The 27835-nt window shown below is 36.4% G+C and overlaps 1 protein-coding gene across 1 annotated transcript; it reads left to right on the forward strand.

The window, feature by feature from the left end:
- The first annotated feature begins 10886 nt into the window (after positions 1-10886).
- On the forward strand, positions 10887-25990 carry LOC106827240 (aldo-keto reductase family 1 member C23-like). The gene is made up of 9 exons (XM_014834983.3): positions 10887-11041; positions 13039-13206; positions 14064-14180; positions 15469-15546; positions 16000-16122; positions 18783-18889; positions 20309-20474; positions 23951-24033; positions 25948-25990. The coding sequence occupies exons 1-9, from the start codon at positions 10958-10960 to the stop codon at positions 25988-25990; spliced, it is 969 nt and encodes a 322-aa protein (XP_014690469.2). The 5' UTR covers positions 10887-10957.
- Positions 25991-27835: the final 1845 nt, after the last annotated feature.

The following is a 27835-nucleotide window of genomic DNA, read 5'->3' on the forward strand; positions in this document are numbered from 1 at the left end:
TGTTTTTATTAGGTCTTTAATCACAGGAGCTAGGGTTTTTCTTACTGCTATTTAGTCTTTTGCATTTGTCTAAAAATCTTTAATTGTCACCATAGTTATACGCATAACTAAGCAGTGTTTCATGTGGACATAGGATATAATGTGGGTAAACGTTATTGATTCAATTGTTAAGAAATTATGAAACATTCCTAAAATTATGATCTGTCTTATCAGTCATAATTCTAGTTATTATGTCAATGTTGTATGTCACAGAAATAACCAAGTTTCTTTGTCAATTTTTAAGTCTTTTGCCATTTACAATTATTTTAGAGAGACAATTTTGCAAATATTTTCATCTCAGGAGAGATTCATGGAAAGGGCTCTCACACTTACTCTATAATACAGGTTTCTGATAAACTTTCAAATCATAAAGCTGAAATGGGTAAGAAATTACAGAACTCTAATGGAGAAAATGATGACCATGAAATTGTTAATAAAAGATGAAGATAAAAATTTGATTACATGAGAGTGAGTGAATGAATGACAATGATTATAATTTTTATAATTTTTCAATTATTGCTGATTTTTAAAAATATTATTTCACCTTTAAGGAAATTTTTTTCTCCTTCCACTGAAGCTAACTATGTTATAACAATTTAGTAAATTATACGTTTGTAAGCAAAATTAAAACATTTACCTTTTTCTCCCTACCTGATCTCTCCAGAATTTGAAAAATTTTAGTGAATGAATATTGCCATTTTCATGGCAATATAGTTATTTTCATAAATTAAGAATCTTTTCTCCTTATAATAGGACACAATTGGCATCATTGGTTGTATTATCAAAGCTTTGACTGGAATGTCATATTTGAGAGAAGCATTGATAGACCGGATATGACCAGACAGCTTTTAAAGAACAAACATTGGACTTTATGAAACAAAGGCACTTGGAAATATTGGCCTAGTATCTTGTTCACAGGATTTCCAGCAACCTAACCAGGTGAGTACAGAAGGTCACTTTTCTGGTAGGTCCAAAAAACTTCAAAATATTTTAGGAAATCTCAAGAGAAGAAAGAAATTGACACAAAACTATAGGTATTGCAGGAGAAGTCTGACAAGTCCTTGACTTGGTTTTCCTGATTTCAAGAAGCCTATCAAGTTCAATCTGAGATTCCTTATAAAAAGTTCCAGCAAAGCAGATTTGGAAGAGCCTATATGATCAACTGCTATTCTTGTTATACTTATGTAAATAATTGGGCCAAATTTATTGAAACTAGACTTACTTTACAAACCAATGTCTTAATTTGGTGATCTTTGGTAAAAAATGAGAGTGATTTTAGAGAGAAAAATTATATTTCAGTAAAAAAATACAGTACAAACTTATGGATATTAGATCCTTGTTCAATTGTCTTTGAGGTTTTTGCTTTCTACCTATACACATGAGTGGAACTTGAAATCTTCGAGTCTCCTGAAGTATCTGGGTACAAAAATCCAAACTAACATTTTCAACTCTTTTTCCATCTTTTTTATTTAAAATCATTGAGAATTGAAAGCACCCTTGTTCCTAAAGTCCTGCAAACTGAAGTTGGGAAAATTGACATAAACTTAAAAGAGATCACCATGATATCATGCTTATTGTTTTGTAAGCCACTCAAAAGGATACCTGAACAATCCATGACATCATCAGAGACAATTCAAGCTGTAAAAGATGACTCAACACTGACATCTAAAAATCTTCTTGCCTGACAACCCCTGGGCTCAGAAACTGGTTTATAATTTGCTGCAACCACTAACCTTGTTTTTCTTTTTGCTTCTATAAAAATACTTCTTATTCCGATTGCTTGTTTCCACATTATAGGCCTAATTTTGGGAGGCCCCCTGCATCATCCCCTCCTGAAGTGTATTTGACTGGCCTAATCTATTATCAAGACTATAAAATGTGCTCAATGAAATGGAATAATCTACCAACATGGCTTCTGGAGTATGAAACTTCTTAAGATTCAAAGAACTGTGAAACTTCTTCAGAGTCAGAGGTGGGACTGCAGGGGATCAGATAGGCCAGCCCAAAATGTGTCTGTTTGCCATGATTATTTGACAAACAAAAGACTCTGAAAGAAAATTTGACATCCCCTCCAACTGACTAAAATAATTTAAAATAGAAGGACCTGTTTCAGGAAGGAGCTAATAGCATAAAATAACTGTAATGTATGGTGACATGTTTCTCTAAGGTCACATTGGCAAGAGATGGTCCATTTGCACTTATACCTACCTTTAAATTGCCTTCTTCCCCGCTGATGTGCCAAACCACTACGTGCAATACCCTCCTTTCGTTTGTCTCATGTATCCATGTTATAAAGGTTTGTTTGATTTTCTCTTGTTATTCTGTCTCATGTCAATTTAACTCCTAGCCCAGCCAGAAGGACCTAGATAGGGTAGAGGAATTATCTTCCTCCTCTATTCCTCTTAGTCTCTCCTTGTCCCAGCCATATAGTACAAGTGTCTCTAAAACCAAGACAATTGTTCTGCTTTTATGGGAATCCTTTTATCTGAAGCTGAGACTCACACTCACACGAGATTCTCATTCATCTGACTGTAGTAATGCCTAGGTATGCCTGTGTTTTAGAGCTGATGAAGCACTTCTCATTGTTACCAATATCTGAAACATCTAATATAAACACCATCAGGATCTCACTATGACTTCAGTGGTCAAGGTGTTGACCTTCCCAACACTTATTGTACTCCAAATGATTTGTTTCGATCACTTATGTAAACTCCACTGCCTTTGACATGTAATAGCATTGAGACGAGGATGGTGACCCAACCCTGGCCAATGGCACATGAGAGCAACTGTCCTGGGGAGCTTCTAAGAGAGATACCCTCAGTCTTAAAATAGGTGGCTCCTCTCCTTCAGCTGGATATGTCCTGTTGAGATGCCGTGTCTAAAATTGCTGCACTGTCTTCACCCAGCCCAAAGGTGATACCTATACATAGAAGAAGGAAGAGCCGATAAAATAGAGGAGAAGATCTGGACCTCCTGTGGCCAACTCAGATTTGGCTAACCCTCTGGGTTTCTTCTTATAGGGGTAACACATTTTGTAGCACATTGCTAAGCCAATTTGAGATAAGTTTTCTTGACCCAGTTGTATCCTAATCACAGTCATCATTGAAGTTGCTAATTTTCTTTTTACACTTCCTGCACTATACACCAGCTAAGAATTTGACAATCTGTGAAATTTGCTGAGCCATTCTCTGAGAGCAAGAGCCTCAGTGCATTCTAAAGCTTTAATGATAGTACTGGGTGGTATTAAAATTCAAAAAAATGAAGTAGAGGCTGTGATCTCCAAAAGAATTTCAGCTTCACCTTCACTCATCTTGAGGCCACGTTCAGGGCACATTTTGCTCTTTACACAGAGCACATTCCATGAAATAATAGTGGGCAAAATAGATTGGACTTCAAATTCCATGAGTTATGAATTTTATCATATATTATAATTCAAACTTCATAAATACCTCCTTAAACATCTCTATTTTTATCCAAAACTCCTCCCAGGGCAAAAAGAGTGCTCCATATCCTCTATCCATCCTCCCTCCCTTCCAACCCTCTTCCCACACAGCCTCTACCCTCTCCTGTCTTTTCTAAGGCAAGGCAGTCTGATGTTTGGCCTGCGCAGCCCCTCAGGCCCCCACATCAAACCCAAAGGTCTCTGTCAAGTTCAAACTTACTCTATTTTTCTTTCCAAAAGAGCACATTACCCAACTTCTGCCCCTCAGAGAATTCATTAACAAAACAGGACACACTCTTGGAATTAGTTCTACTGGCAACACAATCTTTTTTTTTTTTTTTTTTAACTAAGTCAATATACCCTTTGCTGAGCAAATATTTGCTGTTCTCTGTACACTGTTAATCCTGTTGTAAGGAATGAGAGAGGAGAAAAATCAGGCAATTATTTACTGGTGAACACAAGCACTATTTATTTGTAATTCAGGGATTCCTTCCTCTCTCTCTTACAGGACTGGGAAATCCTGAGGTCTCTTGACATGCAAGTTTCTTCTTCACTCTGATTGTGTAGACTGGGAAACGTTTGAATCTCTGTCAAATCCAGTTAGACAGCCTGGTCAAGCACAAGCCACATTAAACCTGCCAGTTTCTCCAGTGAACCTTGGGAGGCTTGAGAATTCTAACTGTTCATTCAATTAATAGGGAAATGTCCACCTTGGCCCCCCATGATATATAATCTATTCTACAAGTCTGAGCTTATGCACAAGTCTCCAGTGAAGCAGCACACCAGGACTCAGGCCCCTTTTGAACTTCCCTCCCAGTTTCTGGATCTGGTGAAGGCAGAAGTTCTTAAATGTCCCAGGCTTTACCATCCTGGGTCCAGTCTTCACCAGACAACTTTGTTTCTCACAACCTACACAACTTCTCAAGCTTCTAGAAGTCCCTGCTTGTTCTTTTTCTGCACAAGTGGGACCAGCATGTTATGGAGGAGATGACATTAGCCCATAATAGACATGGTCATATTGTTTGCAATGAAATTTTCAAGATTTGAGACAAACTATATGTGTAGCTCTTGACCAAGGTCTTGGCTTGCTCAAGGAGGCCTCATTGGTGGGGAACCTGGTTCTCCTGCTATCTCCCTAAACCTGTACCTCATCCAGTCCAAGCCCAAACTGGAGCCAAATCCACACACAGGTTTTGTTACATACACATAGCTAGGGTCAACTCCCTGGATACTTTCTCCTAAATCCACAGGTAGACACAGGACACTAAACTTTTATAGAAGCTTCAGAGGTGGGTTGAATGAGGCTATTTTGTAGATTGGTGTTTGAAAATTCCTTTTTAAAGAGTTTGAGTAGTTTATGGTTTTTTCTTTGGAAACATCCAATAATGTATACTGGGCATGTTTTATAAGGCATTTCCTGTCTCCTTTTTAATATCTCTGATTCAATGGGCTGTTAGCTGACCATTCCCTTATCTAACATTTGTCCTGTTCACACTGCATTCTTAATTAGTTTCTTAATAACCTTAGAAGGAAAGCACTGGTTGGAATGAGATAAAAACATACCAATTCAGAACAAAGATCTCTTGCACTAGGGTGTAGAGGGTGGGTAGGGGGATTTGCTTAGTGCAGGCTGGGTCTCTGAGGATGGCACTGACAATGAGAATAGCAGAGCAGTTCCCCACTAGGCCCCCAAAGCCAAATCTGTTGTCTTTCAGAGATCACCATTCAGGAAATTGAACTGATTTCGTCACCTTCATTATAGTTGTAATCAGAAATTCTCTCTATTCTGTAGAAATTGCATATAATACTCTCTATTCGAACTCTTATACATAGTAAAATAATATTCATTTTTATATGTCAGTCCTAAAGTATCCTCTTGTCTATGACTAATGTTGGAAACCTGTTTATCAATACTGCTAACTAGGAGCAAATCTGCTGAATGAACCCAAAAATTCAATAGAAAATAAAGAGATTAAAAACTTTGATCTTTCTTTCTTTTCAGAAATTAATTAAAAGAGCAACAGCCATCCCTTCCCAACGCATGGGAAGTGGATGATGACTTAGGTGTGTGAAGGAGTAGAGAAAGATAGAAATAATTTTAATATTAATCCAGACACACTCAATATATGTATATATTTCAACACTGTAACAAGCATAGTTCTTCACATTAGGACCTCATCCCAACCAGTGCTTCCTTCCTATATTTATTCAGAAACTAATGCTAAGAATACAGTGAGAATGGAGCAAAGGTTAGAACAGGGTTATGGTTAGACACTAGCCCATTGCATCAGAGGATGTTGAATTCCTTATAAAGGAGAAACAGGTAACCTTAAACTGCTACTAGAAACATTATAATTCCCTTTGAGTGTGTCTCGATATTAAAATTAAACAACATTCTGACAGGATACCTGCCATTTGAATGAGTTACTTCCAATGACATATGGCAGTGGAGTTGGAGTTGAATAATCAGAGGGCTGACTAAGGAAGAAAATTCAGCAGGTAAAAGTCAAATACCACCCACAATAAAAAAGCTCACAAAGGAAGTTCAGACTGTGGAACTCCAACTGCTATATTCTTGATCTCAGTGTCATCAATTTTTGGTCTCTATAATTGTGATCGTGGGGCAAATCCTGAACATCCGAAATTTGAGGTAGTCACTAAGGTCACCCAATTCTGGACAACCTCTTCACTGATCATGAAAGACCCTGAAACATCTCATCTAGTGGCTCTCAGTAGGGTCATTGTATGTGAGTAAAGGAGATCCACTGTGCGAAGAGAGGCTATAACTGGCTGTTCGGTTATATACAGAATCCAGTGGATGTGTAAATTACTTTGTTTAGTATTGCCATCCCAATATTAAGTCTTTCACATGTGAACATGATTGTCTTTGCATGTGTTTGTGTATTCTTTAATTTCCTTAAAAAACTTTTATTAATTTTGAATGAACGAGTCTTTTGCCTCCTTAGTTGTTATTCTTAGACATTTTATTCATTTTCATGCTATTACAAATTGAATTCTTCTTGTAAATCTCCTCAGATTGTTCATTGCTAATGAATATAAATGTAATTGATTTTTCTGGGTTGAATATGTATCCCACACTGTTGCTGAGATTGTTTATTAGTTTAAAAAGTTTGCTGTTTGATCTTTAGGGTTTTCTACATGTAAGATCGTGTTTTCTTGGAACAGAGATAATTTGACTTCTTCCTTCCCATTTTGGATGAATATTATTTATTTTTCTTCTCTTATTACTTTAATGAAATTTCCAAAACTATGCTGAATATGAGTGGCAAAAGCAGATAAATTTTTAATTTTATTGCTCTTAAGGGGAAATACTTTCAGGCTTTCACCATCCAGTATGATATTAGTTATCAGTTTTTCATATATGGGCTTCATTATGTTTAGGAAGACTCCTTCTCTTTCTAGTTCATTGAGTGTTTTTTATCACAAAGGGTGCTGAATTTTGTCAAGGGCTTGTATCACATTAACTGAGATCATCATGTTGTTTTTCTTTCATCATGTTAATGCGGTTTATTGCATTTACTAACCATTTTACTTGAGCAATCCTTCCATTCCAGGAATGAATCCCCCTTGGTCATGGTGTAAAATTTTTAGTATGATGCTGAATTCAGTTTTCTAGTTTTTTTTTTTTTTTTTTTTAGAATTTTTAACTCTTAAATCATATGGAATCCCTGTCTTTAGTTTATTTTCTCATACTATCTTTGGCTTTGTATCAAGGTAATACTGTCTTCATATAGTGAGTGAGGAAGTATTCCCTCTTCTTTAACTTTTTGCAAGACTTAAGAATTATTGTTAATTCTGCTTTAAATGTTTGTTGTAATTCACTAGTGAAGCAATCTGGTTCAGGTCCTGTCTTTACTGAGAGGTTTTTTCCCTCCTTCTCCTCCTTCTCCTTCTTCTTCTTTCTTCTCCCCAAAGCCTCCTAGTACACAGTGGTGTATTCTAGACATATGTCCTTTTAGTGCCTCTATGTGGGAAGCTGCCACAGCATGGCTTGATGGGCAGTGTTAGGTCTGTGCCCAGGATCTGAACCATTGATACCCTGGGCCGTTGAAGCAGAACATGAACTTAAGCCCTTGGCCATTGGGCTAGCCCCTATTGGGAGGTTTTTGATTACTGATTCAATCTTCTTAATGCTTGAAAGGACTACTCAGGTTTCCTATTCCTTCATGATTCAATCTTTCTAGGTTATGTTTTTCTAGGAATTTTCCATTTCACAGGATTTTTCAAATTCGTCACATACAGCTTTTCATAGTGCTCTCTTTTCTATTTTCTTATTGATCTTCTGTCTCATTGTAATATCCCTTATCGAAAGTGCAGTATTGAAGTTTCCAACTAGTTTTGTAGTGGTGGGTGTCTCTCCTTTCAATTCTGTCAATGTGATTCTTTTATATTTTGGAGGTCTGATGTTTGGTACCTATGTGTTTATAGGTGTTTTATATTCTTGGTGAATTCACTGTTTTATCAATACATAGTAATTATGTTTTATCTCATGACAATTTTTGTCTTAATTTTCTTTTTGTCTGTTACTGGTATAGCCACCCCAGCTCTCTTTAGGTTATGATTTGCATAGAATTTCTTTTATTATGTTTCCCTTTCAACTATTTGTATCCTTAGATCCAAATTGGATGTCTTATAGAGGACATATACTTGACACTTTTTTCCTTTTAAATCCATTCTGCCAATCTATACTATTTGTGTAAGGCTGTTTATTTGAATGTAAAGTAATTACTAGCAGGGAAAGACTTACCTTTTTATTTCTTTTTCTATGTGACTTAAGTTGCTTATTTCCTCCATTAACATGTTCCTTTGTGATTAGAGGGTTTTTGGTTGTGTCATGTTGTGATTCCATTCTCATTTTAAATTGTGTGTATTCTATTGTTATTGTCTTTGTGGTTACCTGGGGGATTACAGATAATATTGTAAAGTTTTAGTACTTATTTTCAATTGATAACAATTTAACTGGAATGCCATATAAAAAGCCTAATTTTATACAGCTCAATTCCCCTCTCCCAATTAAAGTTACTGATGTCACTGATTTCATCTTCATACATTGTCGACATGTTAACATAGATGTTGATTATCTGAGATTTTCTTAATTACACCATCATTTTTGAAGGATATTTTTACCTCATATTGAATTCTTTGGTGACAGGTTGTGTTTTTCTTTAGCCGTTTAAATACCTCATCCCATTTCCTTATCTCCTCAAGGTGTCTGATGAGAAATCTGTTGACAGTTTTATCCAGAATCCCTTGTAACTGATGTGTCATGTTTCCTTTGCTACGTCAAGAAAGTCTCTTGTCTTTGTTTTTCAACAGTTTGAATATATTGTATGTAGGTGTGGACATGTTTGAGGTTTTTCTGCCTGTAATTCTTTGAGATTCTTGGATTTATTGATTATTCATGTCTTACATTCAGCTTGGGTGATTTTTCTTCATTAATTCTTCAGATAATCCCTCAGTTCCACTTTCTCTTCTCAATCTGGGACTGTGATAATGTGTATATCAGTTCACATGATGGTGTCCTGTAAGTCATTTAGGGTCTGTTCATATTTCTTCATTTTATTTAACTTTCTTTACCTTAGGCTCCATAAATTCTGTGTCTTTTTGATATTATCATTTTATTCATATATGATTCACCTGATTTCCTTTACTTCGTTGTCAAATTTTGCCTTAGCAATTTCAGCAAATATAAGACAGTTGTTTTACAACTCTTTGTCTAATAAGCCCCATGCTTATGTTTCTTCAAAAATGGTTCTGACAAATTTTTTTTTCTCTTTAAATGATAATGGTTTTGTTTTTTTTTTCCTAAATGTTTTTGAGTGTGTTTAATTTGGCATTGAAAAAACAGCAAATTCTCCTATTCTTCTCAGATTTGTTCTGTGCCCTAAAAATTCTTCCTTTCTCAGCCTGTCATGCTCCTAGTCTTGGGATCTGCCCATCATGAAACTTGAAAGTCTATTTAGTTCTTTTCTGAGCATGCATCTTGCCTGGCATGTGTGTGAAATTTTAATCCCCCCGAATAGATGGCTTCTTTTTGAATGTCTTAATATCCCCAAAATACATACCCCAGATCCTATTCCGAACTTTACATAGTCTATTCTATACCTTACTTTTAATCACTTGTCTCTGTCATCTGCACATCTATAGCCCCCTGCATCTATAATGAGCCATTCCAGATACTTTTCAGGTCAAGCTTAGAATTAGGCAAAACAGATAGCAGTCTTTCGGGCAGCCCCCACTAGGTTAGAACATTGCAAACAAGACATTTGGTGATCACTTTGGTCTGAGACAGGTAACTGGGAACTGGGTTGATGCCTCTTACACACCAAACCTTCACTGTTCCAGGCAGGGGGGTGCAGGAGTGAGTGAAACATGGTATAATTTCCCACCACTTTGAATCTGGATTTTTCCTAAATGGGCGTTTACTTTGTTGATGTTGATCTTTGTCTAACTGTTTTCCAGATTTCCTATAAGGTTATTTCAACTAGTTTCTGGTTGTTTCCTTATGTTTCCGTGGGAGAACTTAGAGCTTCCTAGTCCACGATTAAGTTGACATCAATCTATGTGTTACATTTTAAATGGCTTCATAATATTCCATTGTATCAATGCTTTATAATTCTCCTAATTCCTCCCAAGGTTATTGTAATTTAAGTTGTTTTCAGGTTTTTCTTTCGTGAATCCTGTTGAGCAAGATAATAACTTATAGAAAATGTTCATCAGTTTTCTGGTAGTTAAATTATGATAGTTTTCCAAAAATTATATACTGGGTAAACATTATAAACACCCTACAAGTCTGTTTAATGCTCCAATAATTTTCTTTCCAAAATGTCTTTTTTGGGCACCCTTATCAGGATTGCATCTTTGTTCAGGTGGAATATTCCTTTGATAAAGCAAAGAAAAAAGAAACAAATTTTGCTGATGAGAAAAGTAAAAAGACAAATTTTCTCTCAATTTGAAGTTTTAATTTTATATTGATGATAAACTTCTTAAAAAAAGTTAATTAATGATTCCTCTAAATTGTGCGGGTGTGTGCATTTTTGTGTGTATGGAGCAAGATACTTAATTGTTTCAAATTATATATGATCCAGAAGAGGCTTCATCATGGCAAAAACAAATAGAGAGATTAGTATCTGGAGCTTTATGTTCTAAAATATGATCAAAAATGGTTCAACTAATCTCTTGTAATAATTTACTAATGTGCGTAGATCCTGAAGGTAAAATTCACTTGTTGCTTTATAATAGTTCATTAAGATTCCTTTTTGATAAAATCACATCGGTGAGTTAACTGTTTCCAATTCTCTTCTCATTCCATTGGTTACCATTTTAACATGAATCCTCCTACAATCCATTGGATAACAGTTGGATTGTGGACTTGGGTGGCACCCTTCTCTTATTCATATAACCCATGAGACAAGAAGATTAACAGATTCTTCTTAGACAGAGAAGCAACAGATAATGGATCCCAAAGTTTGGCGTGTGGAGCTAAATGACGGCCACTTCATTCCTGTACTGGGATTTGGCACTTATGCACCTAATGAGGTAACAATAGTGGTCTTTGGGTTGAGGATTTGAAAGAGAGTAGATCTAACATGAGTGGAAGACTACTTGCATTGTCAAGTCCTTGAGTTCCTTTCTGACTGTGGGAGGCTCACTTGGTTCTTGAAGCCAGGCTGAACCATTCCTTCTACAAATAGACAAAGTAGTCAGTGTTCTTTCTGCATCAGAGTCTGAGTGTGTGGTCACCCACAGATTATTCTAGGTTTTCCTCCGGTTTCCATCTATTTCCCAGGTTTTCAAAAGAGATTAGATTTTTCAGTCAAGAACACTGACTGTTAGCTGCTTTGCTTTGAGAGTTATTACATGGGAGTGGTTTCTCTGGATATTTCTGGAATTCAAAAAATCTTTCCTCTGACCAAGAAGCTATGATCCAGAGAAATATTTGTGGTAAAAGGTTCCAGCTATGAGGTGAATGACAAATTATGGGAGAGAGATGCTGTTCTGTTGTGGGGTAGAATGCTGAGTGCCAGAAATTAAATAATTCATCTTAAGTTTCCCTTGTACTTCTCCTACTGCCTGGCAATTTTTATCCTGAATGAAAAAATCTAACATCTATTTGAGGCAATTAGCTACAATCTTTGAGGCCAAGATTTCAATTATTCATCTTTGTTATTAATTTAATTGAAGAAAATAGGTAGAGTTGGACCCTGCACAGAAGAGGGAGCAAAGTGGATGAGTCACTAAACTGGAAACCAGAAGTTTGCCTTCCAAAGTTGGCTTTCAACTATTTAGCTGTATGACAAGTTACTAGTACTTAAAAGTTGAGTGTTACATTCTCATCTAGAAAACAAAAGAAAATGTTTAAAGAGATGTTTTGGAGACAGATGACAGTGGTTGTTTACTTTGTAGTAGAAAGTGGGGTGAAGGGGAGGGAAGAGTCAAGGATACCACTGAAGATTCAACTTTGGCCAACCTCTGAGTGGCTCTACATCTAAGGACTGAGCACAACCAGCAGAGGGCAGTTAGACCAAATCTACTTGCTAGCAACATCACTGAATAAAGAAAGCTTGTGAAATACTTAAAAAGCAATGGAATAATATTCAGCTATAAAACAGATGGAAATCTTGCCATTTGCAACCAGATGGATGAACCTGGAGGAAATTATGCTAAGTGAAATAAGACAGATAGAGAAAGACAAATACTGCATGATCACACTTATATACGGAATTTAAAAAAGTCAAACTCACAGAAGCAGAGAATAGAGGGGTAGTTGCAAAGGGCTTGGAGAGACAGCAGTTGTAAACATGGGGAGATATTGGTCAAAGGGCACAAACTGTCAGTTATAAGATGGAGAAGTTCTGGAGAAATAATGTTCAACATAGTGATCATAGTTAATAATAATGAATTTTATTCTTCAGATTTGGTAAGAGAGAATATCTTCTGTGTTCTCACCACGCATAGACACAAAGAAGTTAACTAAGTGATGTGATGGGTATTTTAATTAGCTTAATTGTGGTAAAAATTTCACGATGCATAAGTATATGAAAACATCAGACTGTACAGCGAAAATACCTAGTTTTTAAATTCACACACAATTTTTATTTGGCATTTTCTGTGTGACAACACTGAAAGAGGGCACTTAGAAGTGACCACTTTGCTTTTGGAGATTTTATTCCTTGTACCCTTTCCCTTTGTTGATTTTGCTTAGTAACCTCTCACAATATAAATTGTACACATGACTGTAACTATATTATGAGTCCTGTGCTTTCTTTCAGCAAATCACTGAATCTGGGGCTGGTCTTGGCACGCTCAATGCTATTGATCAACCAGTGAATGCCTGGGATTGAAGGAGTTCTTGGGATGCCCACTTTGGTCAATTACCAGAAAAGACCCAGGCAAACTGCCATGGGTTCATCAATACACATGCAGAAATAACCAAAGATAGAAGGATAAATTAATTCTTAGGAAGGTCAAAGTTGTGCCATAGCTATCTGTCAATCACATGGATATCCAACTATGACCTTTGGTTGCTCCTCTAGGTTCCTAAAAGCAAAGCTGTGGAGGCCACCAAATTAGCTATAGATGCTGGGTTCCGCCATATTGATTGTGCTCATTTCTATAACAATGAAAAGGAGGTTGGATTGGCTATCCGAAGCAAAATTGAAGATGGCACAGTGAAGAGAGAAGACATATTCTGCACTTCAAAGGTGCTGTGTATTTGGGGGGGGGGGGTGTGTGTGCACAGATGTGAACATGATTGGGTGGAGATGACAATTGTATGCTAGGACATGTTGTTTGGTGAATTTTGCTTATTGGTGCAACTTTGTTCACACATTCATGTATTAAAACTAGTGTCAAATAACGATTATGGCTTCCTCATCATTGCTTGTTCAAAGTTTATGATTTTAAAGAAAAATCACTTTACTTTTCTGAGCCTCAGACCACATCGGGGTAATTTAGTGTCAAATATTGAATCAGACACTATTGTGATTATATTATAGCTTCCCTTATTATCTTGGTGACCTACTACAGTTTCTTAGCATTCTGAATCTGGCTTCTCATCTCCATCAATGAGAGACAGCAAAGTAAGAGGCATTTTGTGTATTAAACAAGATATATCTATTTCTATAGATATAGATAAAGATGTAGATTGAATTGAGCCCAGCACATATTAATATGTTCGAAGCACTTTTTATCTAAAAGAGGGATGCTATTTATTCTCCAGATGATTGAATATTTTCAGAATTAGGCTGTTTCTGAACTGCTTTGTAAACTCCATCAAAAAGCATTCAGATAATGGGCATGTTTATTATTTGATAACACTTTTTATCTCGTTGTTCATTTCCTTCCATTGTTAGTAGAGGTACTAATGGTAAATCAAATGAATAATAGAATATCCAGGAGTAAGTCAGATCAAAAGGCAATGAAAGCAAGAAAAAGTATTCTTCTTCTGTAGTCATCAGTTTCCAACCATAGAAGAATGTCTAATTATTAGGTGAAACAAGGAAAACAAAACAGACTGAAGCATTAATCCAATGCAACTTCCATTCTTTAACCTTTGCAGCTTTGGTCCACTTCTCTTCAACCGCAGTTGGTCCGGCCTGCCTTGGAAAGGTCTCTGAAAAATCTCCAATTGGACTATGTCGACCTCTATATTATTCATTTTCCTGTGGCTGTGAAGGTTGGCAATTTGCATGATCACATCTATTTTACTTATTGTGTCAGAATGTTTTTCAGCTTGCGTGGATGGTTGAATTAATGTTTTGCTTAGAATGATGTAAGGGTCATTACACCAGAGAAGAATCCCCAAAATAATAATTCCTGATCAGCTTTTTGTGTACATTTTTTGAATCATTAATTACTTTTCCATGCCTCCAACATAAAAGAGTTCAACAATTTCAAAAACCCTGCTTCAAACACTTGAGGAAATAAAAATAGGAATTCTCAGTGTGCAGTCCTTATGATGACTCTTGAGTCTCTTGGCAATGTCAAAAATCCAGATTCACACAGATGGAATGAGTAATGAAAATGTCTTACGCTTTTGCATATGAGTTGGTCTCCTAGTTCACCATTTCAAGTTGAAAGCAGATGTGATGATGTTCTCTTTGCATGGGTCTAAAACTAGTCACCTTCACAGGAGCTTAGGAGACCTAGGCTACACCACTGGCTATCTTCACAATGGAATTTTGTAGATTGCACTTAGCCATTATGGATTGTCTTATGTAGGATTCTTGATTTTAAGTTATAGAAATGTACTCAAGCCATCTTTTGCTGAAAAGTTTATTGGACTATGTAATGGGAAGTCTAAGCCATTGATAGATTTAAGGATTTGGAATAGTCTTCAGAAATGTTCCTTTTCCCTATCCTTTAACTTTTCATTATAATTGGTTTGCTTTATTTTTGTTGCAACATTTTCCATTGGTGACAAATATAGTCCTGGGGCATGTTCAAGGATCATGTTCATTAACATGTGAGAATGTCTCTCATCTTCCAGCATCAATATTAATGCTTAAAAGAACCTTAAGTGACCCTGTTTGGTTCATGTGCCTGCCCTTGGACCATTGAATTTTAAGACCCATAAGGAACTCTGATTGTCTAGCCTGGTTCAAAATTCTAACATGGTTTTCTGGAAATAAAGCCATGTAATTTACTGTCATTCTCAGCATGAGGGTGGCTTTTTGCTAGAGGAAGGTATAGGGGCAGACAATGGTAGTCACTGAGTCTCCTTTAGAACTTAGGCAATGACATTTAATAAAATATAATCAGCGTCAGAAATTAGTTGAAGCTTGTGTCCTAAAGACATTTCTTACAACTCCATATGAAAATCACATTGCAAATATCAGTATCTAAAATGTTACACCACCTAACTCACAGAGGTTTAGTGTTCTGGCCCTAGATGTACCTGGCAGCATTGCTAAACGTGGAGAAATTGTTTTGTGACATCACTAACACGGCTGCTTCTATTCCAGCCAGGGGAGGAACATCTTCCACAAGATGAAAAAGGAAAAATAATATTTGACACAGTGGATCTCTGTGCCACGTGGGAGGTGAGCACTTGGAGGAGAGGCCGTAGGGGAAATCAAGAGAGGGAAAATCTAGTTTCCCTTTCCACTTTTGAGAATGGTCTATACCTTTGTATTCAGAAATTTATAAACTTTAAAAGAACAGGTGTGCTATCCTGGTTTCGAGGAAATCATTCCTGAAATGTTAATTGAGAGAAATGGAGCAGAATAATTTGGGACAGGAATAATAGGCATCTCTTTCCTTCTATGTGTAATACTCTTTCACATTTTTCTCAGAAGAAGACAGTAATTCTTATCCTTGCTGTCACTACATTCTTTTCTTGTTTAATTTACTACTTTTTTCTCTTCTCATTAATCAAGTCAATTGGCTTCATTGTCATTTCTTGACAGTTATTCCTTTCAACAGATTTTTCTTGCATTTATTCTTGATCTATAAGCAATTGCACACGTGATTCCTCACCAACACTTCCTCCCCAGGCCATGGAGAAGTGTAAAGATGCAGGATTGACCAAGTCCATCGGAGTGTCCAACTTTAACCGCAGGCAGCTGGAGATGATCCTGAACAAGCCAGGGCTCAAGCACAAGCCTATGTGCAACCAGGTGAGCACCCTTGGATTACTCTCCCTTCTGTTCTTAATCTCTTTCTTCTTGCACTCTGCCAAATGGCTATTTGCCTCCCCCTCCTATTCACCCTACTTTTATGGAGCAGAAGATTCCAGAAAGCAGAGCCTCAGTGTTGATGGACATGCATAGAACCGATAATTGTATCTCTTTTTGTAAAGTCTTAGTGAAAAAAAACTAGTGAGACTTTAGTTCTAAATTTTCTATAAGAATTTAGGGTAAGTACAGGAGTTAATGGAGGGTTAGAATATTTACCCAGACCTTAGAGGGAAGGTCACATTTCCCTGAGCTGTAAATGATGATCACAGATTGGAGGCGTGAAAGTGATTTGCAAGGAATTGTGTGCAGGAAGGAAGTTCATGAAATCATGGAATTGGCAGCAAATAAGGAAAGAGTGAAAATAAGGTGAGGTAGTTGTTAGGGGTTTGTATGGTCTGAATCCTTCGTCTTGGCATTTGTGTGTTCAGGGGTCTTTGAATAGGAAGCATGGATACAAGAAAACTCAATTGGAGACTAGGAACTCATCCAGGCTAGAGGCATGGTTTCTGGTGATACTAGTGGTGGACAAATTCAACACTCTGGAACATTTACAGGAATATAGAGCATACCTTGTTATTTACTCAGTCTTAGTCTTGTTTTCCTCATCGATTTTTACCCTTAAATGAACCGTTCATACATCTTATTCTGTGTCTCTTTCTGTGCTCTCACATTTTAAACCTATTTTTATTTTACTAGCGTAAGAACACTTAACATGAGATCTACCCTCGTCGAATTTTGAAGGATACAACACAATACAATCTTGTTAACTATGGTGACTTATACAGCAGATCTGCATAAACTTACTCATTGTGCATAATTGAGACCCCATGTCCACAATGAACAACTCCAGAATTCTCCCTCCTCCCTACCTCTGGCAACCACATTTCTTCTCTCTGGTTCTATGAGTATGACTAATTAAGATTCCTCACATAAGTGGTATCATGCAGTACTTGTCCTTCTGTGAACCTCTTACTTCATTTACCATAATGTCCTCAAGGTATAACTTGGAGTCAAGAAGTAAGCATCTTATGGTGGAAAATGTGGCTTATAAAATTCAATTATTCAACATATAGTGATATAGCACTTCTGATTTTCAATTATAAATGTCAAAACATTCATGTGATTCAAGCATTATTTTTACTCTCAATTTTTATTATGAATTGAATAAAATGAATGAATAAATTTATGAATACTTTTATGAATATTCAGATATTAAGAGAAGTTGAGTATGATAGAAAAAAAATCCATGTTTTCCCTCCTATGTTCAAAATCTTTAACATTTTAACACATTGCCAAATCTATCTATCTATATATGTAATCGTTTGCTGACCCTGTTCAAAATAAGTTGTAGACATGGCAATTCCCCTCAGAAAGCATATAATCTAGCATTCAATCGATATTCAAACTTTCCTATGGTTTCCCCAATGGCTTTTGTAGGCCTTTTATAATCAGGAGCCAATTGTGGACCATATTTTACTTTCATTCATGTTTAATGAGCTTTCTTCACCAAGAATGGTCACTCAATACCTATTTTACTATGACTTACCGACAGGTTTTTGTTGAATATTCTGGATTTATCCAATTGTTATCTTGTGATATTAACTAACTTGTTTCTCTAGTCCCAGTTACTATAAAAGTAGAAGTTAGATCTGAGTGCCTTATTGCACTAAGATTAAACATTTATGGCAAGAAAATGTCCTTTGCATGCTGTGTCCCTCAAATTGCACTCTGGTAGGAAGGCTGTCATGACAAATTGTCCCACTGTGAAAGATGCTAGTTTTTTTTTTATCTTGATTAAGCTGGTTGTAGCCAGGCATTTTCTTTGTAAATATTTTCTCCTTTGAAATTATCTAGCAATCTGTCCAGTGATGATTATACCAGTGGAAGACATAAGGCACCCAAGTTTTCACAAAATGGTTGAATAGCGATCAATGATTTCTCCTTGAATTAGTTATTTCATTGGAATTTGTAAATAATTATTTTCCATTTTAAGCATATTTTATAATTTTTTTACCTGGCATTTGATCATAAACAGAAAATTCCCTCAGCTCGCTCCCTCTCTCTCTCTGTCTCTGTCTCATCACTGTGCGCTCATGGATTTTTATTTACTCTATGTGTTATAATTGCTTTTAGTCATTTTATTCCCTTGATGCTCAAACCTACCATACGTGACCCATTGAATTCCCATAAAACTGGTTCTTTTGTTCTTTAGAGATCTTTTTATAAGTCTTTGAATAATTTCTTGCTTCTTGCACTATTTGATGCCCAAAGCTCAAACAGTTTTTTTCCTTTCCCAGATCTGGAATTAGCCATGTCTCTTTATATTGCACCATGGTATTGAATAACCAAGATCTGACTCATAGAGTCTCTTGTTCCCAGGAATGTCATCGTTTTTCTTTTCTTTTCTTTTTTACCCTTTTAGGGAACAGAGATATAATATTTATTTCTTATAAAATCTTTGCTTGATATTTATATTTCCAGTTTAAATTTAATAACACACAGTTTTTTATTCTGCTTCCTTTTTGATTTTAACGTTTCTACTTTACCTTAATATTGTCATTTCACATACTCTGACACTCTTCTATCTTGGTATTCTGCAGGTGGAATGTCATCCTTATCTCAACCAGAGCAAACTGTTGGATTTCTGCAAGTCAAAAGATATTGTCCTAGTTGCCTACAGTGCTTTGGGAACCCAACGTGAGCATTGGTAATGAAGATAAGATGGAGATTCCCTAAAACACTGTTTTTGATGAAATAGGTTTAATGATACCCTACTCAGTTTTCTGGAATAAATCTCAGTAAGTTTGGTGGAGAAAGGGGGAGTTTGGAAGAAATCCTTTTCCTTTATCATACCAACACCCTGCCAGTTCTTTACCATTGTGTGTGGCCGGTTAATGAATAGCAATTGCCTTAATTAACACCTATCTATAATCCAAAATTGAGACAAAAGACATAAGCATAAGTCATAATTCATGTATTTACTAACGAATTAATCCATTTCTAGGAATATACTCTCTAAACGTCACTTACTTTATGTTTAAAATCAGAATAATAATATATAATTCCCAGGGGCTGGCCTGGTGACATTCTGCTTAATTTCACACATTCCGCTTTGGTGGCCCAGGGCCCACAGATTGAGATCTGAGGCACAAACCTACACACCACTCATCAGAAAAGATGTTAGCCCAGGGACAGTCTTCCTCATGCAAAAATAGGAAAATTGGCAATGGATGTCAGCTCAGGGCTAATTTTCCTGGCACACATACAAAATTTGTATATATATGTATATATATATGACACCCAGGTTTATCATTAGAGAAAAAAATATAACCTGAAACATTTTTGCAAACTTCTGTAGAAATATTGCACACTATGAGTAATGATAAAAGGAGTAGTTATCACTTTGGGACTACTCATCTTTTATCAATAACTTAGGGAAGTTAAAATAGAAACTGTCCTGGGGTTGGCCTGGTGGTGCAGCGGTTAAGTGCGCAAATTCCGTTTCTCAGCGGCCCAGGGTTCACCTGTTCGGATACCAGGTGTGGACATGGCACCACTTGGCAAAAGCCATGCTGTGGTAGGTGTCCCACATATAAAGTAGAGGAAGATGGGCATGGATGTTAGCTCAAGGCCTCAGCAAAAAGAGGAGGATTGGCAATAGTTAGCTCAGGACTATTCTTCCTCAAAAAAAATAAAGAAAGAAATAAAATTTAAAAAATAAAATAAAAACTATTCTATTCTGTCCCTTTCTCTTTCTCCTTTCATGCCCTTGTTCTGACTTTGAGGACCATGACCAGAGAAGAAAGACAGCCACTGAGAAGTAGTAAGAAAAAATTCATGATTGGCAGCATTGGTCTGAACTCAAGCATGCATCAAAATGACATGGAGGGATTTGAAAACACAGAATGCTAGGTGCTACACCTTAAATTCTGAATCAGGTGGTCTTGGATGCAGCCATGGAATTTGCCTTCCTAACAAGTTCCCAGATGCTAGTGATGCTTCTGGTCCCTGGACCACATTTTGAGAAGCATTGGTCTAGAGTGGACCTACTCAGTATGTTTTGGAAGTCTTCTAACCAACTGAGGACTGAGTCTCAGGTCTTTAATATTACTGCCTTTCCTTCCAGGATAGACCAGAGCTCCCCAGTTCTCTTGGATGATCCAGTTCTTTGTGCCATGGCAAAAAAGTATGAGAAAACTCCAGCACTGATTGCCCTTCGGTACCAGCTACAACGTGGGGTGGTGGTCCTGGCCAAGAGTTACAGTGAGAAGCGGATCAAAGAGAATGTGCAGGTGATGAGTGAGATTGTGGGCATAGGGCTCCAAAACTTTTTGTAAGGCTCTCATTACAGCTTTGGGCCCAGATGAATTACCTGTTATTCTCCACGCATGTGTGCCTTATGTATATTCCAGTTTTCTCCTGCTGTTGCCACAGTGAGAGATTGAACAGAAAACAGAGATTATATTTCCAGCATGAAGTGTGCAATGTAGTCTTTAGCCCTGTGGAAGTAAATCTCATTGTTTTCATCCTAAAATGAGGGAAATGGACCATGTGATTTTCTTTTCCTATTTCAGCTTCAATAACAAAATACCACAGAGTGTGTGTCTTATGAACAACAGAAATTTATTTCTCACAGTTGCAGATGCTGGAAGTCTGAGATCAAGGTGCCAATGTGGTTGGATGAGGGCTTTCTTCCTGGATCACATTTCTCATTGTATCTTAACATGGTAGAAAGGGTATGGGATCTCTTTCAGGTCTCTTTCATGAAAGCATTGATCTCATTCAAGAGGGCTCCCCTGTCAAGACGTAATTAACCCTCAAAGGACCTACTTTCTAATACTACTTCAATGGAGGTTAGTTTTCCAACATATGATTTTGGAGACATGCAAACATCAGAATGTAGCAGTGATCTTCAGTCTCCAAATACTGTGGTTTCAGTTTTCATTTCCATGAATAATAATGTAACTTCATTTTCATGTATTTATTCTCCCTGAGTTTCTACTTTTGAGAAGTACCTGTTCAAGTCTTTGTCCATTTTTATTAAGGTGTCTTTCATTTTATTTATGTGTAGGGATAACATTAGCTATAACTGCATAACAAACTATTCCACATTTAGAATTTTACTACAAAAGCTGTTTACTTAGTTCATGATTCTCTGGTTTGACAATTAGCCTGGGCATAACTAAGCAGTTTTCTTGGCTGCGCTCTTTCAAGGATTTGCAGTTAAATGATAAGCAACTCTGCAGCTCTGTTTTAGAAGGTTTTTTTGGCTGTTGTCATTGGTGTTTAAACTCTGTTCCTTATAACTTTTCACACAATTGGCTAGACTATAGACAACTAGCCTGTTCTTCATCTCATCACAGTGGCATGATCTCAAAGCAGTGAGTAGGTACTTGCAGCATGTTTTCATGTGTAGTATCAGAATGGACTCACCACTGCTTCTATAAAATTTTATTGTACAGTGCAACTTACAGGGCAGGCCAGATTCAAGGGCTAGAAAATTTTGCAAAAGTGCTTTTGTCTTCTCATTCAAATTTGGGTCTCTAATATACCTGGAATTGATTGTTTAATATGATGTGAAAATGGACCCAAATATGTATATGTTTAAATGGAAATCCAAACGTCCATTTTTTCCCACAGATTTTTAGTGTCTTCTCTGTCATATATCCAATGTCCCTCAATCTATTTCTGGCATCTCTCTTCTTTTCAACTACTTGCTTTCCTCTACTGTCATATTATCATGGAAAATGTTTTGTTTTCAGAATTTCAAATTTTTTCTTTGTTCCTTTTTCTTCTTTCAGAATGTCATGGTTATTCTTAACTAGTTGTTCTTTTATTATTTTTTTTTAATTTGAGTTCATAATTTTTTACAACATTGTTAAATTTCAGTTGTATATTATTTCTTGTCTGTCACCACGTAGGTGCTCACTTCCACTCCCTGTGTCCACCACCACCCCCGTTCCCCTGGTAACCACTGAGCTGTTTTCTTTGTCCATGTGCTTGTTTATATTCTACATATGCATGAAATCATCTGATATTTGTCTTTCTCAGTCTGGCTTATTTCATTTTCCCTTCAGTCTGGAGATCTAATATAGTGTTTCCTATTGCTAGAGGAGATGGGTCTTTTCTTACGCATTCTGGCATTATTTGGTTGCAGTTACTGCCTATTGCCAATGTGTGGTGGTCAAGAGCCACTTATTCTGAGTCCTCTGCCTTCCACCAAAATCCCAGGGGCTGGAACCAGCGTTGTGTGGTTGGGGGGAAGGGCTCTTTCTCCTGTGTGCTCTCAGAGTTTTCTCCTTTTGCTTTCCAGTGGTGTTAGCTTCATAAGATCACCCTCCATGAAATCTGTCACCCCAGTAGAAAGCTTCCCTCTAGACTGAAAGGGCTGTTGTGAGTCTTGAATTTCATGTGAAGAAACAGCCCCTCTCCGTCTCCCCTTCTTTCCCTCTAGGAGGCCTCCTGTGGTCCCAATCACAGTGTTTAGGGGAGAGAGTGAAGTTTTCACTTACCCTATTCCACCTCCTCCATGGGAGGGTTCCAGCCACTCCGCCCTCCGTCACATGCCTGTGTAGATCTCTCTGCCATTTTTTGTGTTGTGTTTGGATGTCTTCTGTTGGAGTATGAATTTTTTTTCGCTGTACATTGGAGGGGAAAGATTTCTGAGAGACCTCACTCCACCATCATGCTGACATAACTCAACTAGTTATTCTTGAATGTTAAATATAGTATCACATCAATTTTCACTAAAAATCAAAGGATAAGTCTTCTGTTCATATTGTATTAAAACTATAGATGAACTTGAAGAAAAATATTTTCTTTACAATATTAATACCTCCAAACCATGATCAGAATATTAACTTTAATCACTTTGATATTATTTTTATATTTTTAATAAATTCATAACTTTTTCCACTATGGCATTTATATAATCCTTTTGTTAGATTTACTCATAGATAAGGGGTAAATTAGATACCCTTTCAATAGTTTTTTCCTAACTTTTTATTTTGAAGATTTTCAAATGTACAGGAAAGTTGAAAGAGTAATTGCAATAAATGCATTACTTAAATTCATCAATTGTTATATCAATGACATTTTGCATACTATCTATCAATTGATCGAATTTTCCATCTCTTAATTGACCCCTCCGACTACTCTATCTTTGCTATCTTGGAATATTATTATGGATTGATGGATTTACTTGTTTCAACATATCAGCTATTATAGACACTCTTTTTGGTGTTTAAAGTATCCCCCATTTAGATAAAGAAATCCTCCTCAAGCCACTTACTGTGTCTTTTGAATACGACATCATTAGTATTTCAAAAATTATTGGTTTAAATAAACTTGAAAAAAATTTTTCACATCCTGACTTCATTTATGGGATTTAGAAATCCACCTGTATTCATCAAAATTACTAAATTATGTGTTTTACTTTTAAAATTTATTTCTAGATTTTTGATTTGCTAAGTTCATTAACCTATCTCTGAATAATGTCAACTTTGATAATTCAGCTTTTTATAAGATCTCCTTTTGTCTGTTGTCTTGTGCAGTTTTAATATACTATATCAAGGGATGGATTTCTATTTAATATTTGCCTGATATTTATTACCACTTCAGTATTTTGATGATGTCTTTAAAAACTCTTGAAAACTTCTAAGACATTTTGAGTGTTGCTTCTATACCATTCAATCTGATTTACTTGAATTTTCTGGATTGGCATTTATGCAATCTAAAAATTCTAAAAATCTTTCTATTTTTGTGATAGGTTTTTGGGTTCCAGTTGACTTCAGAGGACATGAAACTCCTCGACAGCCTAAACCAAAATCTTCGATATGTTGCCTTAGAAATGTAAGTGACTTTGGTAAACATGTTGGGCTCGATTAATTTCCTGATAAAGAGTGTATGATGTTAAAATTTACCTCAATACCATGAAGACAGAGGCCAGTTTGAGACAAAAATGTGACAGGAACTTTCTGGAATCTCATCCCAGACTCACTCCAGAGATTTCTTCACTGTCACAACAGAAGGGTGAATGGATCAGGGTCAGCTTGAACTTACACACATATGTCCTACCCTCCTCACTCCAAGGATCTTTCCAAGAAGGTAGATATTGCTGAATCTACATCTTCCATGTATGCCTACCATTTCTACAACAATCCAGTGGACATGCACTGTGGATATCACCAGTGTAGCCTAATTCAATGTTTACAAAGCTGTGTTTTTCATCTTCTTCTCCCAACTTCTCAATTCTTTATCAGATTAAAAGATTCTCCGTAAAGTTTGTGGTCCATGCCAGAAATGCCCATCAGTCCCATATGGTATCTTCATGAGATCCTGCTAAGTTTATGTCCTTCACAAGTTTCCAAATTTCTTCCTTCTTTTTCAATGCATGTTTGTTCAGAACCCAAATAATGCATTTCCCTCTAGAAAGGCTAGCCTTGTGGGATCAATTAGAATTCTTGGTTTAGATTTTCTGAAAAACTAAGATCTCAGTGAAGAAGACAAAGCTTTTAAGAAGAGAGATTTAAACCATTGGAAGTATGTGGAGGCAAAAGTACCACTGTTGGAGAGAATTTTTAGCCAATAAAACGTCTTTATGATTACTTCATGCTCTAAGCTTCTGGAATTTTTTTTTTTTTAAAGATTTTATTTTTTTTCCTTTTTCTCCCCTAAGCCCCCCAGTATATAGTTGTGTATTCTTCGTTGTGGGTCCTTCTAGCTGTGGCATGCGGGACGCTGCCTCAGCGTGGTCTGATGAGCAGTGCCATGTCCGCGCCCAGGATTCGAACCAACGAAACACTGGGCTGCCTGCAGCAGAGCGCGCGAACTTAACCACTCGGCCACGGGGCCAGCCCCAAGCTTCTGGAATTTTGAGAAAAGGACTTCAGTATTAATGAGTGAAAGAGAGTGCACATTTTTTCTCCCTGTGAGAATTTTAATTCATAATTGTAATAAATGTGATAATGTATGGAAAAGGCATAATGGCAAGTTGTACATATTGAAAAGTTGGTAAATATATTTTTATCCTTGCTAATATATTTATCAGTATAGATTCAATTGAAGAATAAGATAGGGAAATTATGCAAAAATAAAGAGAGAAAGGTAATCAATGTCATACTTCCAATAAATTAGATATTTTAATAAGAAGCCATTATATTCTATCACTTTCTATTTTGACCTGTTACTGAATAGCGATCTCTCTACTGTACAATAAGTTCCTTGGAGATGGGACACAATTTTTATGTGACATTCTTTAGATTTATGAATATAACTTGGTATGTTTCCTTGGTGGGGAGTTAGTAAATAATTAATAAATTTAAAAAATTGAAGTGAAGTTTTATTCAGTAAACTGTGTCACCCTCAAGTATTTATCAGTTCTGAGCATATATCTGGACATGTGTTGTTCAAAACAAGGCAGAACCACTCTTTTCTCCCACTGAGGGTTTCAAATAAGAAAGGACCAATGATCTGGCTGCTTTCTTGATAGAAGTAGCTAGGGAAAAAGAGGTATTTGAATTTTTGATTCTGCTTCATGTGTGTATTAATATCTGGGCAGGGAATATAATTTGAATATTTTAATTATTTTTATTATTATTTAATTATTATGAAGTCATGTTTGTGAAAGAAAGGCAGACTCCATACCCAGTCAGGAAATAAAATGCTTAACTTTACCCTATGTACAGCTTCATAGAAATCACTTCTGTACCACTCTAGAAACAAAGTCATTGAATCCATGCATCTATTGTTGTTTTCTCATTTTAGGTTTGCTGACCACCCTGAGTATCCATTTTCTGATGATTATTAACTGGAGGCCTTTGTCCTGACTTCTATTAGAAGCCCTGTGTGTGAGTAGTGAGACAAGAAGCATCTCAGGTGTTGAAAATTGGATACATCAGCATGAATTTCGTCCATTTTGTTTAGCAACTCATACTCAGCAAGATTTAAGTCAATAGGTCAGAAAGGAAAGGAACTTAATATGTTTCACATCCTGTAACAATTAAAAATTTTCCCTACAAATCTCTTTCCTATTCCACTCTCTGTTTTGTATACTTTCTTTCCTTCTGACTCAGAGCCAAAAAATGATTTACCTAGAATTTCAGTGTGTGGAATTGGATGCAATGAGTAATTTTATAGACATTTCTGGAGTGGGATGGGCAGGGTTTTTGTCCTCTAAGGAAGTAGTAGTTAGCAGATATTTATCAGTCAGTGTTCCTTTAGGCATTCAAGGAACAAGAGGACACACTCCATACAGTCTGGATGGTGAGAAACATATTGAAAGGATGATCAGCAATGCATAGGCTCCCTTTCAGCAACTCAGGGGATCCTTAGTCCAGGAAATCCCAGAAGGAGGTAACCCTGTGCCAAGTTTGGCCCAGAAGGTGGGAGGGGAGCCAGACTGGAAGGATGACTAGGATTCAGATATATAGTAGTTTTAAGAGTGGAGAGTTGAGCAAATATCTGGGAAACTTTGGGAAATGACTTTTTGCTACTTCTCTTCTGTAGACAAAAAGAAACTTTTCACAATATTTTACCTCAGAGCCAGAGATGAGAGTCACAGTTAGACTGCTATATGTGCCCAGGAAAGAGTAATGAGCTTGCTGGCTTGTATTTTGGCAGGAATTCAAAGAAACAATTTAATGATCAAATCACCTTGAACATTGACCATGTTTATCATAATTTCTTACGTTCAAAAACATATTAATTTGATATACTGGATCATTTTACATGTTTCAAACACAAAGCAAGGCACACTTACTGATAGAAAACACAAACCATTCCTAAGCCTTTAAATATTTTCTGTATAGCCAATATTAATGTAGCAAATACACTCAGTAATTCCAATTCTCCTAACTTTTCCAACACCATTTCAAAATACATGCAATAAAAAATAGCACAATGTTTACAACATTCATTAACTTTTAGGAAAAACTTTTTTTTAAAATATCCGTTTGCTTTCTATAATTTTTATGGGTACAAAATCAATCATGTAATTGTAAGGAACCATATTTTGAACTCAAACTACCTTGTTAAAATTTGGGACAATCATGGACCAAACAAAGACAATCAAAGATTTTTGAGACTAAAAGTTGTTTAAAACCTGGGTAAACTTTCTAATGCCTATACCTGCAACTGTTTCTTCCTCTCCTGACCACATTCATGTGTCATGACCATCCAGCTTTCTAAAGCCATGCTCTTCAGCTGGGACAAAATCAAAAAGCTATGTAACCCACAGTATTTCCTAAAATGATTCATGTTTTAAATTAGAGAAGGTCATATATGTTCCCAGATTTTTGTTCAGATTTTTATAACCTTATGTTATCAAGACCAAGTTAATAATTATTGGGGTTGAATCTTATTGGTAGGCTGTAATTGTACCTCTTTTCTATTTATAATGACTCCTTGGATTTTTTTTAGTCAATTCATTAAAATTCATCTTAAAGTGTTCCTCCCCTGGGAAAATCAGTGTATGTGGTAAATGTGGTCAAGTAAACTCCCTAAGCCTGTTTCAGGCAGGAAAAAGAAAATGAGAAGATGCAAAGCCTCAAGAAACTATATTGTCTAACTAATTCAGAACTTGCTCAAAAAAGAGGGCCAAATTTTAATAATATTGAAAAACTTAGACTTTTGGTTTTGAGTTGCATAGATAAAG

The sequence above is a fragment of the Equus asinus genome, chromosome 29 (assembly GCF_041296235.1).
Source record: "Equus asinus isolate D_3611 breed Donkey chromosome 29, EquAss-T2T_v2, whole genome shotgun sequence".
NCBI classification, from domain to species: Eukaryota; Metazoa; Chordata; class Mammalia; order Perissodactyla; family Equidae; genus Equus; species Equus asinus.